The sequence below is a fragment of the Pygocentrus nattereri genome, chromosome 10 (genome assembly GCF_015220715.1).
Source record: "Pygocentrus nattereri isolate fPygNat1 chromosome 10, fPygNat1.pri, whole genome shotgun sequence".
Lineage (NCBI taxonomy): Eukaryota > Metazoa > Chordata > Actinopteri > Characiformes > Serrasalmidae > Pygocentrus > Pygocentrus nattereri.
In genome coordinates this window covers 18,074,391-18,093,433 of record NC_051220.1, presented here as the reverse complement: position 1 = coordinate 18,093,433, position 19,043 = coordinate 18,074,391, and the positions used below count along the sequence as shown (strand labels likewise).

At 40.4% G+C, this 19,043-nt stretch overlaps 1 protein-coding gene across 1 annotated transcript; it reads right to left on the bottom strand.

Annotated features, from left to right (window-relative positions):
* Positions 1-14,630: 14,630 nt before the first annotated feature.
* Positions 14,631-17,798, bottom strand: siva1 (SIVA1, apoptosis-inducing factor). The gene is made up of 4 exons (XM_017703223.2): positions 17,563-17,798; positions 16,227-16,427; positions 15,772-15,925; positions 14,631-14,892 (listed from the first exon to the last, which is right to left on the bottom strand). Exons 1-4 carry the CDS (start codon positions 17,681-17,683, stop codon positions 14,844-14,846), a joined length of 525 nt encoding a protein of 174 aa, XP_017558712.1. The 5' UTR covers positions 17,684-17,798; the 3' UTR covers positions 14,631-14,843.
* Between the last annotated feature and the right edge of the window lie 1,245 nt (positions 17,799-19,043).

Sequence of the window (19,043 nt, the reverse complement as noted above, 5' to 3'; positions counted from 1 at the left end):
ATCTGCTCACAATTGCCTTATTGCTAAATCCCTAGCTATGCACCCCTCCAAAAAACAAAAATTTCCATTGTAGATTTTTACCATTTTTTCAGCATTAATAAAATATTATCCACATTTCTGTTTTCATAGTCACACTGGCAAACATTTAGAAGCATTAAAAAAAAATTTCATAGAAAACAATGGATGGAAATGTAACTATTGCTATTGTGTGTAATTCTTCCTTTCAGAAGGTTGTGTTTGAGTTGTTTAAGGCTGATGGCTTACTTTTAGATACTCTTCCTAAAAAGGAATTCCAATTCTTTTTTTCTGATTTCTGCTAAATTACTACAGCGCAATAGGCGATAGGAACCAGGGGTGTCTGCAACAATGCCCACAACCCACCTAAGGCCATTTTATTTATTATCCAAAACCCTTTAACCTCTACCTGTATTCTGAGTTGCTATATGTAATTTGATAAGAGTAAAAAAAAAAAAAAAAAAAAAACCCACAAAATCACAAAAAACTACATTTTTGCAACTATTCTGCCTCACAACACTCTGCATGTTCCTCCCTGCCAGGAATGAATTTAAAAAATACTTTTTAGGCCAAGAGCGTATCTCAAAATCATCGTAAAAGTGTATTCATAACCATTTCATATAATAGCTTTATGTCAGGTAGCTTTTAGACACGTTAAAGGTGCCAGACGTCTGGTTCTTATCTCTGTCACTGTGAACAATTCTGAGTCAGTACATTTCTTTAGAATGGAGTATTTCACATCAAACTGTGCTCTGAATGACTTTATTCACATGTTATCCATTTAATTGTGAAGAAATGCTTAAAATCAGTGGTCAAGCGCTTCCATCAAATATAGCTCATTTCAAGACTTTGCAGCTTTTAAAGAAAACGTATCAGTACTCAAGGAAAAATAAGTATCATAACATCTCTACAATGCACTTACTGTTAAGTGACATCACAGAATGTAAATATTTTTTTCCATGGTCTCTACTTAAGTTGGCTCCACTAAGGTGGCCCAGAACGTCTTCTCAATGACCTTAACCTGACAGCCAAGGAGGATCTCTACAGTTGTCTATTCATAAATATGGTCAACTGTTTGAAATAAGTGCTACTGTATACAGACAACACAGTCATTATTGTGTAGGTCATTGATGTTTCTTTCTCCATCAACAAACATATCCTACACCGTTGAAGAACTAGCTACAGCTGCTGTTTGTATCTTTCTGATGCTGCAGGTCATGTTTTTCCCTCACATATTAAATGAATAGGCCTGTAGTGTAACTGTTTTAATCCAACAGTTTGGTTTTTCCTTGAAGGAAAACACCATCAAGAGTAAGAGTTATTTTAAACCTGGCAATGTCTTTCTATTATTAGCAGAACAACGACAAACACATATTCTTAAGCCTCACACGTCCCTCGTCCGAAGTCCTTCCTCCCTGAAAATGCCAGCCTCTGTCACCTCATTAGCATTCTCACAAACAAACAAACAAACAAACAATTTTGGCTAGGAGGGGGAAGGAAAGAGGGAGAGAAGGAGTAAAGGAAGGAATGCGTAGCTAATTTGGAATCTCAAAGCCAATTCAGTGGTCATTTTCTTGGGGTGTGAGCTCCTAATTATTCTCTGGCTGCACATCTAAAGAAATGCAGTTGCTGGGCTATGAGATTCCCATAGCCCTGCCCCCACTGGGACCACACGTTCAGGGAGGGCCATGGATAAGGCAGCCTGGGAACCCCCCCCCTCCAACCCGATACATATACAAGCACACATCCCCCGAGCAGCCTCAGCCTCATCCTACTGCCTTCTTTGTCTGGAGTTGGTGGTTCGGCCTCCCTATTGTCCTCCACAGCTCTTAGGTTGTCCCTCAGAGCACCGGAAACTACTGTGGTGCAACCAAATCCTAACCAGCTCATCAGGAAACTGAAACCAGCAGCCTGAGAAAAAAAAACAAAACCGCACTCAACAGTGCCTGAAGACACTGGGGTCGCCACTTGACTGTAAATAAGGGGTGTGGGGAGGCCTTCTAGACAATTCCAGAGCTCAAAGGAGCTTTGAGGAGGTTCAAGAGGATCTCTAATCTGCTCTGGCGTGTTTAAACTCTCCTAGAGATCAATATCAACTTCACAGAGGAAAAGCAGACTTAGATGCACTTCTGATGCTTATGTATTCCAGCCTCATCTCGCAGCGCTTTGACTTAATGAGTTATGTTTTTGCCCTCGCTGATCAAAAATTCTCATGTAATTTCCATTTAGCCAGAGTCGGCCCATTTGCATGTATTCCCCGAGCGGCGGGAAGTCTTTGGAGAGGAAGTGAAGTCGAAACTTGGACGTCTTCACCTCGCGAGGCCAGCGGTGGGAGCCCTTGACCTCTGAACGGACTGCCAGGGACAGCTGGTGCACGGCCGTGCTTATTTATTTATTTACCTCACAACAAAAGACAGGTGGTCACACTCGAGAAGAAGTGATGCTCCCCAACACGCACAAACACACACACACACACATACACACACACACTCCTAAGCACAACCCTGAAACGAAAACACATGCAAAGAAAGTGACCCAGGTACTGTCAAACCCCAGGCATACTGTCAAGTGCTTTTTTTATTTTAAATCTCATCAAACATAATTCCTTTCTATACAGTATATCGCTGTTGTCAGAACAATACCTCATATCTCCAAAATGACAACTTTACAGCAGAAGGAAAAAACCTACTTTACTTTTAATGTAAGTCAAGGGAACCAGACTTTTTTCCATATCATTTTGGTCTATTCTTCATGAAATTTAAAGAACAACAGATATTTTCAAATTATGCCAAAAGTTGAACAATAGTAAAAATGGAGATACAAGGTTTTCTTCCAGCATCAGTGATATCCTCTCACTACAAAGACTGTGCTATGATTTGACTTTTTAAAGCCAATGCATAAACAGAGACAGCAATAAACTGATTATATACAATCATCATTTATAAGGTATTTTCTGTTTGGAGGTGGCCGTCCCAAACCCTAACCCTTAAATTTCAACTTGTGAAAATAATACCAATTTCAATGAAGTTGGGACGCTGTGTGAAACATAAATAAAAACAGAATACAATGATCCTTTTCAACCTATATTCAACTGAATACACTACAAAGACAAGATATTTACTGTTCAAACAGATAAACTTTATTGTTTTTTGCAAATATTCACTCATTTTGAATTTGATGCCTGTAACACGTTCCAAAGAAGTTGGGACAGGGGCAACAAAAGACTGGGAAAGGTGAGGAATGCTAAAAAAAAAAACCTGTTTGGAACATTCCACAGGTGAACAGGTTAATTGGAAACAGGTGAGTGTAATGATTGGGTATAAAGGGAGCATCCCTGAAAGGCTCATTGACAAGCAAGGATGGAGCGAGATTCACCACTTTGTGAACAACTGTGTGAGCAAATAGTCCAACAGTTTAAGAACAACGTTTCTCAACGTGCAATTGCAAGGAATTTAGGGACTTCATCATCTACAGTCCATAATATCATCAAAAGATTCAGAGAATCTGGAGATATCTCTGCAAGTAAGCGGCAAGGCAGAAAACCAACATTGAATGTCCGTGACCTTCGATCCCTCAGGCGGCACTGCATTAAAAACCGACATCATTCTGTAATGGATATTACCACATGGGCTCAGGAACACTTCAGAAAACCACTGTCAGTGAACACAGTTCGTCGCTCCATCTACAAGTGCAAGTTAAAACTCAAAGCGAAAGCCATATATCAACAACACCCAGAAATGCTGCCGGCTTCTCTGGGCCCGAGCTCATCTGAGATGGACTGACGCAAAGTGGAAAAGTGTCCTGTGGTCTGACGAGTCCACATTTCAAATTGTTTTTGGAAATCATGGACGTCGTGTCCTCTGGGCCAAAGAGGAAAAGGACTGTCTGGATTGTTATCAGCGCAAAGTTCAAAAGCCAGCATCTCTGATGGTGTGAGGGTGTGTTAGTGCCCATGGCATGGGTAACTTGCACATCTGTGAAGGCACCATTAATGCTGAAAGGTACATACAGGTTTTGGAGCAACATATGCTGCCATCCAAGCAACATCATTCAGGGACGTCCTGCTTATTTCAGCAAGACAATGACAAGCCACATTCTGCACGTGTTACAACAGCGTGGCTTTATAGTAAAAGAGTGCGAGTACTAGACTGGCCTGCCTGCAGTCCAGACCTGTCTCTCATTGAAAATGTGTGGCGCATTACGAAGTGCAAAATACAACAACGGAGACCTCGGACTGTTGAGCAACTGAAGTTGTACATCAAGCAAGAATGGGAAAGAATTCCACCTACAAAGCTGCAACAATTAGTGTCCTCAGTTCCCAAACGCTTATTGAGTGTTGTTAAAAGGAAAAGTGATGTAACACAGTGTAACACACTTCTTTGGAACGTGTTGCAGGCATCAAATTCTAAATGAGTGAATATTTGAATTACGATTTTTTTTATTGCTTTTAAAGTGGGTTGAAAGATTTGAATTAATCATGAGTTTGGTTTAAAAAATGCTGTTCAATGTTTTCATGTCACAGCTGAAACACAATGGCTGTGTTCAATTACATACTGCTGGCATGGTGATTGTGCCGAGACATTTTTATTCCATTTGCGGAGCCTTATTTTAGCCACACACCTGCATCCTAGAGCAGGAAGCGGAAACTGCATCCCTGTCCACGTGGCCACATGGTGAGCAGTTAGATGCCATAGTTTTGAGTGAATCTGTTCCAAAGTCTGAAAATCAGTGTGTAACATTCAGATTTGTCACTTCTAAAACAGATATTAATTAAATTAAATAAACTTTTTTGTGTGTTTTTAAGGAAAATATTTAGATTTTAGGTGGATACAGCTATTCAAAGTTGTGTTTGCTGACTAGCATTTTTGAGTTCCACTCAAAATGAGCTAAAATACCAAACCATTTGGTAACATTTGTTTTGGGAGTGACAAAATTAAATGTTCAATCATTTGTTTTAGTAAAATATACACAGATTTATATACATATGCATATGTCATTCAAAGCAAAATGATTTCAGCCTAAGACCAGGTCAGTTATAAGTATGAAAAGTGATTTCAGTTCTGACACTGACTTCAGCAGAATGATCCATATATAAATCACAGTAAAATGCCAGCACAACACGATTTATAATGACAGTTCAAAACAAAACAATGGACCGGTCATCACTAGAGATGGATGGCCTTAAGCCTTCACAGTGGGGGTCGGGGAGTATAGTACTCTAGGACAAATGTTGCTAAAATATCCATTTGGGGATCTAATATTACTTAAATACCATCCATCCACTTACAACAGGCACAGATCAAACAATGCTCTCAATTATCTCTCAATTAGATAAGCTGCAGGTTCTTAACCTTTTTACAGTAGCCATAAGAAGCAACTTCTGCCTGTTTTTGGAAAATTTTCTTCAATAACACTGATGTGACATATTTCCGTGGAGATAGTGGATGATTTACATTGAAGGAAACTAGATTGTCGTTGATGATCACGCAAGCCAAGATGTTTTTATTTTATTTATTGTGTTTATATTGTGAAAGTTACAGTTGTGCACACCCATCTTTGTGAAAATATGTCTGTGATGTTTTTAAAGCAAGGGGTTCTCATGCCTCCTTTTTCACCCGTCCTTGCAAACATTTCAGACACGGAACCAACAGTGTACTGTGTAATTTGACAACAGTTACAGGAAAAATATCTACTGCAGAAAGAATATATCAGCAAACACAGATTATGGATTGGTACAGTCCTAAGCAAGACTTTTTTGAGATTGCTTAACAGTTTGATATGGTTTCAAATAAGTGTACAATGTACTCAGTCCTAATTGGTGGGGTATAAACGTCCATTACTTGTTAGCTACATCGGTTCTGAAGCTCCGGTAAAAAAAGTAAAGAAGCAAACTTTGGACACCAACATGTGTTGGCTAAATAATTACACTCAGGGTAGAGGAAAAAGTCAAAAATGTGACTTTTCACTAACTGGTGCTTTAGCATTATAAGAAGCCTCTGACTGTATGTAAATTCCATTCTGGTCACAACTATTGGGCAGTTATATAACTCATTCACTCCCATTCTCTTACTTGTGACCTCTTGATGGTCGGGAAAGGACATTGCTGAGGAGTGTCCTTGCTCCAGAGCACAGCTGTCCCTTCTTCAACTGAGCCTAACCCGTATTTATAGCATCAACATCACCGAGGCAGGCCTACCTCTCTCCCTCGTTCTGTCTCTTCGGGCACAGCTGGTCCCTGTGTGACTGGGGTGGGGGGGGCACAAAGCCGCACGCCTGGACTTAAGTCCATCCAGCAGCCAGCGGGGCGGGTCGGGCCTTAAGGGGTCCCTGGCATGTGGCAGAGAGTAAGAAGAGCTGGCTCGGAAGTTACGAGCGTGACCTTTTTCAGTAAAACGTCAGACTGAGAGGAGGCCGCGATGAAAGCCCCAGCAGCTGCGGCAGAGCCTTCACAAAAGAACCTACAAGTGAACTGGAACATCACCATATACATGGAGAGGTGGGACAAAGGTAATGGACAGTAACGTAATGAGTGGACTAAGTGCTTTTGGCTTTGAAGAGTGAGATGAAGCAAACAAAAACAGTGGAAAAATGTTACAAAACACACAAAACGGTACTGTTGTGTTCTTTTGATTGTTTGAGTGTAAAAATGAGTTCTCGTCAGCTTATCTCTGTAAAAAGCTTCAGTTAACTTGCAAATACTGGTTAGGCAGCAACAGACTGAATTACAAAAATGAATTTCAATGAGTAAAACTGACAATGTTATTATACAATGTTTCCTCCCTCGCTAGTGTTATGTCTCAAACAGGCTGTTAAATGGAATTCTGCCAAAATTTCTGCATAATTCAGTGGTTCGGATATAAATTGTCATTGAGAGTATTTTGATGAAATGGTTCATAGTAGAGACACTTTGGCTGTGTTCACATTACAAGGTTGAAGTAGCACAAATCCAATTTCTTGCCCTAAAGTGACTCAGATCTTATGTTTTCAGGGCTGTGTGAACACGCAAATCTGACCTTTAAAATCCGACCTGTGCACTTTCATATGTGATATAGCTGATAGTAACCAGGAATCACACAAGTTTACAACACAACTATAGCTATTTTATGTACTCTTTTGCCTTATAATGTCATGCATTAACCTTTCCACAATGACTATGTTTAAAATATGTATTCGTTTAGGCCAAATCCTTATCTCAAAACTATCATGAACTAAGTCTCCCGCATTAAGCACTGCATTCATAACTATTTTATGTAATAACTTTGTGATGTAGCTTTTAAAAGCATTAAACTCTTGAGACATCTGGTTCCTATCACCACCGCAGTGGACAATTCTGACTTGACAAGTTTCCCTGAAACAGAGCACTCACATCAAATCACTCTGGACAACTTTATTTACATCTTATCCATTAAATTATGCAGATATTTTGAAAAATAAGTTGAATTTCCTCTTTAAACCATGACATTGCACCCACTAGCATCAAACATTAACTTGTGTTTATGTAAGACTACGTGAATTACAATAACTGTGTCATATTTAGTTAGCTCCCAGACACCCCACAGGTCAAATCAGTGCCATGGCTTATTCTTAAGAACCCTTGCTGTGTCACATACATATGATTAAAAACATATCTCTGTGTTTCATTTGAATGGAATCATATTTAATTTAAGATTGTAGCATTATCAATAATAATTACATCATGTTGCAGGTTGGGAGGAATCTGTCTGAAAACAGTTACTGTGGATGATGGACACAATACGAATAAGAGGAAGATAAACAGATGTCGGGTTTGTCTCTGTAGTGTTGACAGAGGCTGACTAGAGTGGTATGCTGTTAAGAAATCGGATCTTCATGTGATTCGGGGTGTACAGCTGTGTCAGTAGGGTAGGTGCACAAGGAGTCGAATAAAGATTTTAGTGGGCCTGGTTGCCACAGCATCAGTGAAAATACCCCTCTGTTTTAATTAAACACTGTGCTCTACATTCTTACACTACACACTACATGTTTACAATCTAGAGGGCTGATTTTTGTAAGGTAGTATCATCGTAAATCAAAGAGTGATGTTTTTGCACTAAACAGAAGTGACAGAAATGACAAATGAACCCACGCACCTCACTGAGCCACACCTGTGTGTTTGACATACTAACAACAGCTCATTTTTAAACAAAACATGTTGCTAATTTATGCCAGCAGCCTGTTGCAAACAGTTTGGGGACTTCAAAGACACATTCAGACACAATGTACTGGAACCAAATGTTTACTAAACATAAACATAGCCTAACTCACATTCGTACGGTGTGCCAGCCCCATGAATGAACTATTAGTGAAAAAAGAAGCCATCATGTCCAAGAAAAAAGCAGCACACATTTATTTAACAGAAAAGCTTTTATTTGATGATGACAGTGCTGGTGGTCTACCAGGTCTTGCATGGTTGTCAACATCCCAACACCCCATCAATTCAAATGCATACTATTTAATCTTCTTTAAGGCTTAATCAGAAACATGTATTCATGTCTCACAAAGTTTTATATACTTTTCCTACAGTCACAGAGCAGTGCGGCAACATGACAAAGAAGCAGAACCTGATTGGTCCTCCTGTGTGTTTCTGAAGTGCTGACTGGCTGGCAGATAGAACCTCACAGAACTAAGTTAGAGTTTGACCTTGGAGATAGAACCTTTTGCTGAGAAACAAAAAACGTCCAAAAATGCACACAATTTAAAAACGCCTCACGCAGTGTTAAGAGCTTGTCACAGAATAAGAATGTGACTCAGTTTTGGCAAAACCTTTTAATTCCAAGGGAACAAAATTCAAATGTGCTGAACAGCAGGAAACATCATTTTGCAAGTGTCTCTTTATCTGTGGTAGGATTTTCGGTTTGAGCCGAGGCCCCACAGATGCTTCAGTGCTCCTACCAACTGCTCTTTCGCCTGAAAATCAGAGAACCGCCTGCAGACGCCAACTGCTGCAACCACAAGGAAGCACGCAGACCGAGCAAGTGTGACTACCACGTTCACACAGCCACGGGCTCCGTTCTGTTGGTTTCTCATTTGCGCTGATCCATATTTCTCTTCATAAGACCAAATGTAAGCTTTTACAGAAGCTCACAGCTGTTCAGTCCGTCAAGACTTTCATCAGCAGCTCAGTAACATCTATATTTAAAATATTATTGTGTAAGTGTAGTTTTGGTACCTAATGGTACTTAATAAATCCACCCATAGAAGTGTCACATCTCAGCCGCTTCATTACGCTGAAATTATGAAAATACAGTACAGTTGCTCTGCACTTCCTCCACCTCTGGATCCTGAAGGGAAAGTTTATTGAGAAATCAAATGTGCCCAATTTTCATCTTAACCCAACTGAGTATAAACATTACCGGTCATCTTGAAGCCCTTTTAAAGTTCGTTTAAATGTCGAAATGTCAGCATCAAAACTCCAGTGCAAAAGCTAAACATGCAAACTTCAGATATTAGCAGATCAGTAACATTTGGTGTAGGTGGATATTCACTGAACTGCTCCCTTAAAGGAAGAATTGGCTGTACTGTCACTGGGATGGAAGCGTGATAAGGGCCCTTTCTTGGGAATCTGTAATGTCCTGTAAGCCAAACTTTTGAGAAGGGGTGTAACAATGTATCGTGACATGTTATGTAGGTCCTATATGGGAAGTTGGTCATTTTGCTGCCTAACTATGCCCTGCTTGGGAGCAGCACAGTGTTCATAACAGAGCAGCGGCATTTGGGGCAGTAGGGGGTTAAGTGTCTCGCTAAAGGGCACAATCAGGTGTACCCAGTCACTCCGACGAATTGAACCCACGACCTGCTGATTACTGGCTCAACTCTCTTACCACCAGGCCTTACTTCAAGTTACTGTTTTTGCATATTTGCAATCACAATCTGAAAATACTCAGGCTGCAATTAATCCAGGTTTAGATGCTCAGCTGTGACTAACCCAGGTTTAGATACTCAGGCTGTGATTAATCCAGGTTTAGATACTCAGTCTGTGATTAATCCAGGTTTAGATACCCAGGCTGTGATCAATCCAGGTTTAGATACTTAGGCTGCAATTAATCTAGGTTTAGATACTCAGGCTGCGATTAATCCAGGTTCAGATACTCAGGCTGTGATTAATCCAGGTTTAGATACCCAGGCTGTGATTAATACAGGTTTAGATACTCAGTCTGTGATTAATCTGAGTTTTGATACTCAGGCTGCGATAAATCCAGGTTTAGATACCCAGGCTGTGATTAATCCAGGTTTAGATACTCAGGCTGCGATTAATCCAGGTTCAGATACTCAGGCTGTGATTAATCCAGGTTTAGATACCCAGGCTGTGATTAATACAGGTTTAGATACTCAGGCTGCAATTAATCTAGGTTTAGATACTCAGTCTGTGATTAATCTGAGTTTTGATACTCAGGCTGCGATAAATCCAGGTTTAGATACCCAGGCTGTGATTAATCCAGGTTTAGATACCCAGGCTGCGATTAATCCAGGTTTAGATACCCAGGCTGTGATTAATACAGGTTTAGATACTCAGGCTGCAATTAATCTAGGTTTAGATACTCAGTCTGTGATTAATCTGAGTTTTGATACTCAGGCTGCGATAAATCCAGGTTTAGATACCCAGGGTGTGATTAATCCAGGTTCAGATACTCAGGGTGTGATTAATCCAGGTTTAGATACCCAGGCTGTGATTAATACAGGTTTAGATACTCAGGCTGCAATTAATCTAGGTTTAGATACTCAGTCTGTGATTAATCTGAGTTTTGATACTCAGGCTGCGATAAATCCAGGTTTAGATAGCCAGGCTGTGATTAATCCAGGTTTATCTACTCAGGGTGTGATTACTAAAGGGTTAAATGTTTAGGCTATGATTAATCTACGTTTAAATACTCAGTCTATGATTAATCTATGTTTAGATACCCAGGCTGTAAATAATCCAGGTTTAAATACTCAGGCTGTGTTTCATTTCAGGTTTAGATTCTCAGGAATAAGATTTAAGACAATCACAGGTTACACTATGTGGACAAAGTATTGGAACACACCTCTTAATCTTTCAGTTCAGGTGTTTCATTCAGTCTCGCTGCCACAGGTATATGAAATCAAGCACATAGCCATGCAGTCTGCCTTTACAAACATTTCTAAAAGAATGGATTGTTCTAAAGAGCTCACTCAATGTAAGTGTGGTACTCTAATAGGATGCCAATGTCACAATAAGTTTGTGAAATTTCTTCCCTCTTAGATATTCCACGATCATCTGGAAGCGGTATTATTGAATATACCAAGTAATAAAAAAAAAAAGAAAAGAAATGGGAAGTGTTTAGGAGCCACGCAGAGTGGGGTCACTGAGTGCTGAGGCACAAAAGTAGCCACCCCCTGCTGACTCAATAAATGCAGAGTTAAAACATCCTCTGGCATTAACAACAGCGCAAAACTGCAACAGGAGCTTCATGGCATGAGTTTCCATGGCCTAGTAGCTGTATGCAAGCCTTACATCTCCAAGCACAATGCCAAGAAGTGAAAACGCATTCTGTGAAACTATATATCACTATATATCAGTCTCTATATATCAGAGAAGAATCACACTTGTATATCTGGTAGTCTTATGCTTTTTATCCTCACAAATGCTCTTCTGGATGAATGAGCGTAACTACCCACAGACACTGCAAAATCTTGTAGAAAGCTTCCCAGAAGAGTAGACGCTGTTACAGCTGCAAAGGGGGGACGGACTCCATATTAATACCTATGGATTTAGAATGGGATGTCATAAAAGCTCCCGTAGGTGTAATATATAGATGCCCCAGTGCTTTTATTCATATAGTAAGAAAGTAATAGATAGTATAGAAAGTAAAGCATTTATAACAGTAAAGACAGTAAAGAACAACACCGTCCCCCTTGCCGCTAGAGCTGGATCAAACAAAGGTTAAAGTTAGCTGAGTAAACAAGAAATACTGCGAGGTGAGACAGACAATTTAAATTGTAACTTATTAGAACCCCAAACAAGTATCCAATCATCAGCAATACATAATTAGCCAGTTATAAATGTATGTAATTTAGACAGGTTGTGGTAGTCATTGTTATTAGATAGCCACTAATTTTACAGTATATCAGTCCTCAAAAGGCCAGGGTACTGCCAGTGCACATGGTCTTACTGCATACTGTGTAAGACACAAGGTTTGCATTAAACTATATGCAGTTTATGCTTTGATCATTATATAAGGCTTCCCAGTTAATCTGTTGGTTGAGAAACTGGCCCTTTTTTTTGGCTTTTCTCTGCACAAAACTATTCAAAAGCAGAGAAACAGACCACATACTTTCTCCACTACTCTAAAGTGCAGGTATTCATGCTCATTATAAGTTTGTGTTTATTGCAGACTGCTATGTAAACATCAGTTGTGCAAACTGAATTCACACACCTTTAGTTTTTACTTTTTAAAAAAGCAGCTCTCTTATTAAGTGTCCATTTCTGCCTGTCAGTGGGCTCTGGCTGGTGATAGCTGTTGTCCTGTCCTGAAGCAGTTTTTCCTGGTTAGGCACAGGCTGTCATGATTTTTGACACTGTTCTCCCTGGACACAATAAAAAAAATAAAAAAATAAATAAAACATTTACAGTTTCTGTTAGCAACACAATTTGGGAAGCAACGAGCAGTTTTACAACTGGCTGCATGTTATGCTGTTTTAGAAACACTATTGATTTTGATTTTTAAGAGCAGGACACTGACAATTAGCATTAACATGAATTGGACAGTGATGGGCCAAGTTTCACAGACACTGCAAAGCCTAGATTAAATAAAACTTTTGATGAGGAAACACCATCCACATCCACACTGCACCCAATCTACAATTATGTGGACAGTTTGAAGACTTCTGGTCAAATGACATTTTGTTGATTTTCTAGGAGAAAATTGACCCAGCTTTAGATACTCAAGTTGCGATTACTCCAGGATTAGGTAATCATGCTTAGTACAATTATTTAAAGTGCACAATACATGCCTATGTCTGATTTAATGTCACTAAAACCAGATCTCCCAACAGCCCACAATCTAAACAGCATCACAGTGTCACTTGTAAAGAAGTTGAGAATTTGACAGCGCGCCAAAGTCAAACGTTTCCCACCTCCTATTGGCACCTCGCTCTGCATTTTGGAGTAACTACACTTTTCTCTTTACTCTTTCTTGTGAATGTTTGAATTGCGATACTTTGGTTTTTAAACATGTTTAGTGACAAATTATGACAAATAAACATATATACACAAATAAGACTGGTTAATATTACAAAAATGGAACCATAGGCTTTAATGTTCACCACTTTTTCTCATCATTCACACAATAGCCCACACTGATCTGGGATCAGTTCTTGCTTAATACAGTGCACTATACAGAACCAAGTAGACTGATGAGACTTTAGATCTTTTACTTGATGCATGACGTATGAGCCAAGGGCACCTTCTCCAAAATCACCAAATGGAACTTATGAAATTCTGGTTCTGTGTTAGCTTCCTTGTTAACATGCAGTCATAATGTAGTTTAAAATAAAACATTCACTAATTAGATGTAAAATAACATTTCCATGTATTATATTCACAAATATTAGATACAAACTAAACTTTGCTAAAATCAAAGAGGAAATGTTTTCCCAAAACCTTAACCCCCCCCCCCCAATGAAGCAACTAAATAAAAATCCCTAAAGGCAGATATAAAATATATTTAAAAAAAAACAAAACATTATTTCATCAATAAAATCAGAGCTTGGGTCTCTTGAGGACTAAAGGTGTAGATTAAATGAGCTTTAGACTACCTCTTGAGATCTGCACACTTGGCTCTACTGCATGCACGCAGCTTTCACGCCACGTTTACTTTACATGTATACAAGTGCTTCCCTCTAGTGACCGTGTCATCACATGAACTACTGCAACATTAAAGAATCCTATGATAAGCAGGTTTGTATTGAAGTCTTGAGTAATCCCCAGATCCTTTTCGTCCAAGTTGGGTATGGCTTAGTCACGGTCCTGGAGCACAACTGCCCTCCACAATCACGAGTTTGTGTAGCTCTGAAACACCAAACGCAACTAATGAACTACTGACCAAACCCTTCCGAGGCTGAACCGAGTGTATTAAAGCAAGGAAAAACAACATGCTGGGTAGTGTTAATTCCAGTGGCCATTTCAGTTAGCCTGATAACTTGGACCCCAAAACAACAAGGCTGCCCAATAGTTGAGGGAAGGAACACTCCTGCTTGACAATCCTCAACTTTTGACTTGAGTTACCCAGCTTGCTGAGAAATCCTATAGCATGAAATAAGTGACCAGCCTTTTACTTTAATTCTAAAAGACCACACAATTTATGGCAGGACACTGAGGTAGGGGGATATAAACATAGGCACTGGATGACCGATATCAGTAGTGCAGACCTAACAGTAGCCATGTCACAGGAAAGATGTTCAGCAGGATTTTGATTTCCATTTACCTTCATTTTACTACCTCTAGTCAACTGTCCACCTTTTATTAGACTTTACATGATTTTTTCTACATCAGTATACACAGACTACAAAAAGTTAACACTGCACCACAAAATATGTTGTACCGTGTTTCTCAATGTAAAGAAAACCATAGAAAAGCAGAATTATCAAAGGTCACGTATTTATTTTGGTGAAAAAAAAAATTACATATGTACACATGAACAACTGGTTATACAAAGCATAAAATACATATCTATTTATTTTAAAAAAACTCATCCATTTACACAGTGTGGAATGAATTAAAAGATCAAGTGTAAGCCCCAATCGCTTCCACCCATCCACATTCACGCATCTCTTCGATCCTTCTTGTATCCAACTTATGAAGAGCAACTACAGCAGAGGGTCTTTTCATAGCGGTCTGTGTAACTGAAGACAAAACAGATGTGTCACTTAAGGGGGGGGGCACTACAATCCTATGACGTTCCAGGCCTGTAAGCATTCATTTTAATAAAGAAGTGCCATGAACACAGTTCAGGCCGGCACAAACAGCTCCCTATTGGTCCAAAAAGAACAGAAAAGTGGATGGAAATTTGGGTACTATTTTTTTTGTCTATTTCTAGCATTCACTTTGTTGTGGTATAACAATCTCACATTAAGCAAGTCATTAACTTGCTAATTTACAGCCATCTGTGAGAACAGCAGCCAAAAGTTAGTTATAACAGACCAACTCGCATGAAACACCTCTGATATAACTTAAGTATTTTGTGAAGTAAACTGTGACCATCAATGTCAACTGCTTAACTGATGATCAATTCTCACGTTAGCTAGCTAGTTGCGCTCTGCATCTGTATACATACAAAACAGACCGGCTGTTCTCAAACTGAAAGATACAAGCTGAAAAGGGCTAGGACAGTAACGTTAGCTGAGGTAAACTACCATTAGCATCTATCTATTTATATAAAAGACTGGCTAACTGTGCGTAAATTTCAAGCCACGTGATTTACTTTAGCTTTCTGTGGTCTTGATACGGCTTTACTTTAATACGGTGACACTGGTCAATTCCTCAGCACCTCATGGAGCACCTCCATTAAAAACAATGGTTTCAAATTTTTGGATGCTGCATCACTGTTTCGGCACAGGAAAAGAGACCATATTTATAAAAAACACCTGACAGTAAGAACAATGATCACCTCAGCAGTCCATGTAGCCCTAGTCAATTCTACATAAGGCATAAACTGATCCTGAATCAACATTCTTAATCTAAGACGTCTGATAAATGAGACCTGTTGCTGCTGGAGGACTTACTCAGTAACAGTGCATATGGAGCAGCAGTGGCTGGAGCAGCTGCTGCACTGCTGGGTGCAGGCTAGACACACAGGGCGTTCACACTGTGAGCACGGTCTCCTAACTCCCGACGCCCTCTGACACACTCCACACACCGCAGGAGCGTTCACAGCATCTGAGGGAACATCAGAAACACTCATGAGGGAATTACATTTATACTGTTAATCCTCACATCCAGACAAATAAACAAAACCTTCAGTCTTAAGTAAAACTCCGTCTGTATATCCGTCAGAGAACATAGGCCCTTTTCACTTTTTGACATTTAAGAATTTGTCCTCTGAATTTTATAACAATGGTAGCAGACCAGGCCAAAGAGCAGTCCCTCCCTTCAACCTGCATTTCTCTGTCTTGAATTCTATTAGTCACAATTACACACCAGCTAAAGTCACGCAGGGCAAAGAATCCTTAGGATTTACCTGGAACAGGCTTTGTTTTCTTTAGTTTGCCATCCAGGCCAATGAGTGTCTGTCCTTTGAGGAGCATCTGGCCATTAGTGGGCTGTAGAACGTGACCCTGACTGCTCATATCCACATCAGAGCACTTTCCCTCTCCATCCACCTTCCAGATTCGCTCCATTACTGCTTTGGTCCCATTAAAGAGCAGGCTCTTGGTCTTTTCTGTAGATTGGGGGAAATGCATTTATTTACCACACACACACACATTTTCTAAGCCGCTTCACCCTCAGTGTCGCGGGGTGCTGGAGCCCATCCCAGCGGTCATCGGGCGACATGCAGGATACACCCTGGACAGATCGCCAGTCCATCGCATTAGTTGTTACAAACTTCAGACAGCAGGCTGCTCCAACGTTTTACACATGATCGACTCTATTCCCGGTCCTGCCACAATCTTCTGTAGGTTCAGGTGCTTCATGATGAAGTCAACCTCGATCAGATTAATGTGCTACGGGCCATGTGCACTCGGCCATAAGGAGCGTCAGTATAGCTCGCCTTCGCCTATACTCGCCTTCATCCACCTTCCACACGTCAGCAGCGAAATTAAAACTCGTGCGTGTTTAATAACTCACCATAATACATAAGCACAAGTTTACTCAAGCTACACTAGACAAAGCTGAAGCCCGCTTCTTATTCGCCAGCTTTTTTGCTTGAATTTTCCCGTTCCCACCTTAAACGCTGGTGCCTGAGCGTAACTGTCGCAGAAGTTAAGGTGGGCCGGGAAATCTGATCAAGTCGGCGAATAAGAAACTGCCTTCAGCTGTGTGTTCGTCGGCTGGCTGTGAAACGCATTAACGTTTAAAACGGAGAGTAAAGGTGAAAGACCCGCTGCTGGGAAGTGTTGATGCGGTTACTCGTGCGGAACTGAGGCAGGTTAGCACGTCTGAGCCGAACGCAGCGCAGTTTTACTCCGTGTGTTGCGCAACTTCAAGTTTAAGCTCTTTTATTAACATCTTAATCAAGTTCTGTCCACTCCGGCTATTAAACAGTGAGTTTTAATTCACCCCTTTGTTTCAGTCGGTTTAGCCCCATTCAGTAAACAAACCGCCCCGTTTTACTCAGATCAGCGACAGCGCCGCCACCGGGAGCCTAACCGCGGAAAGTCCTGCTAAGCTGAGCTACTCGGTCAGTTTGCTTCGTAAATACTAAAAACGAGTCCGATAAGAGGATTTAACGGTCGCTAGACGATATTTTACACCAATTCTCGTATGCTACGGAGAGCCCAGAGCCGGCTAAAGCGGTTAAAAGGCGCGTTACTTTAGCGTGGTGGCTAAAAACAGACGCAGCCCACAACACTCACCATAGACTTCCTGCCTGTACTTGTTGCCGAAAACACCGTGCAGGTTCAGCTCCTTTTGTCCAACATGGATCTTATACTGCGACGAGAACGACTCGGTGAACGGACACGACCGTTTAGGCATTTTCAGGGGGAAACGTGAAAAGCCGAGAGGAGAGAAGCAGAAGAGACGGCGTGGTGAGCAGCGCCGTTTCGCGCGGAATAAGTCCGCGCTTTATGGCGACTCTCCCGAGAGTCAATCGGCTGAACAAGAACACTTTATCGCCACCTAGTGGTCCGGCCTCAGAGAGGCGGAGGCCGAAGGGTTGACCGAAATGTCCTCTCCTGTCTGCCGTCTTTGATTTTGCCTGATCTGCAGCTCATGGTGTCGCCGCACGCACTGGCAGAGCTGAACGGCACACCTGGCTACAGATCGGGCAAAATCACGGCAAGCAAAAGACCGCGGAGCTCTGCCCACGTCTCAGAGGAATCACATGTCCTGCTGGGTCCTGATCATCTTTTTTCTTTTTTAAATAAGTTATTTCTCTGCCAGTCAATGCGATTATGAAGTACGACACGTGCCAAAATAATAAACAAACAAAAAGACAAACAAACAAAACCCAAACCAACTAACTAACAAAATAAAACATGTGGAAAGAAATAGCATAAGGGACATCCAGAGTAATATAACATTGTCAGTCTATAAAAAAGGTTTACTTTAGCATCCAAAATGCTTTTATTTGAAAAATAAAAGTAAATAAATATACTATACCATGTTAAATATCAAAACTGTCAGTAATTGTAATTATACCTCAATGCACATTTTTGCCCATACTGCCTACTACTACTGCTGCATCCTCAAACTCTGCCACAGCTCAGATCTGCTTGGCTGAGCCATGTTAGCAGACTTTGTAGAGAGGAAAAGTGGTGGAGTATATATCCAAAATAATGTTTCAAAGTCAAAACATCCTGCTAGTGCAAAAGCATATCAATAAGAGACTGACTGACACATTTACTACCACATTTTACAAAGCTTGCCAGTCTGTGTTGGTTATTTTGGTGAGGTTGCCAGTCTTCTGATGTCAGCCCAGTGGACTGCAGTGTTTGTATTTTGACATCTTGGCAATCTTCTAAATCAGAGGATCCAGTGATATTAGCAGGAAAAATCAGGTTTGGGACATTTCCGTTTACCACAGGGCACAATAAGGGCCGTAACTAAGATTTTAGAATAGAATTTAAAAATTTTAAATTTGCAGTCCATTTACCGAAATGCGGCCTACGTCACACAACGACTAAACTAACTATAGAATAATTGTATTACACGAATTGTTAGCTTCACATTTATCATTATTTTAACCAAATCATTTTTTTTTACCTGTCCATGATTATGTCCCTTTTCTTTTCATTTATTCCCTTCCCCACTCTTCCAGTCTACTATCAACTGCTATTACTGTTCCATAACCTCCAGTTACCCTGTTTATTTATTTTTAAAATAAATCACTTAA

What these genes read in the sequence shown, in the direction of transcription:
- siva1 (XM_017703223.2), bottom strand. Translation starts at nt 17,683, where the DNA reads ATGCCTAAACGGTCGTGTCCGTTCACCGAGTCGTTCTCGTCGCAGTAT. An exon ending in GAAAACAAAGCCTGTTCCAG is followed by an intron (nt 15,926 to 16,226) that starts GTAAATCCTAAG and finishes ATGTTCCCTCAG; the next exon opens with ATGCTGTGAACGCTCCTGCG. An exon ending in TCCATATGCACTGTTACTGA is followed by an intron (nt 14,893 to 15,771) that starts GTAAGTCCTCCA and finishes TTTTGTCTTCAG; the next exon opens with TTACACAGACCGCTATGAAA.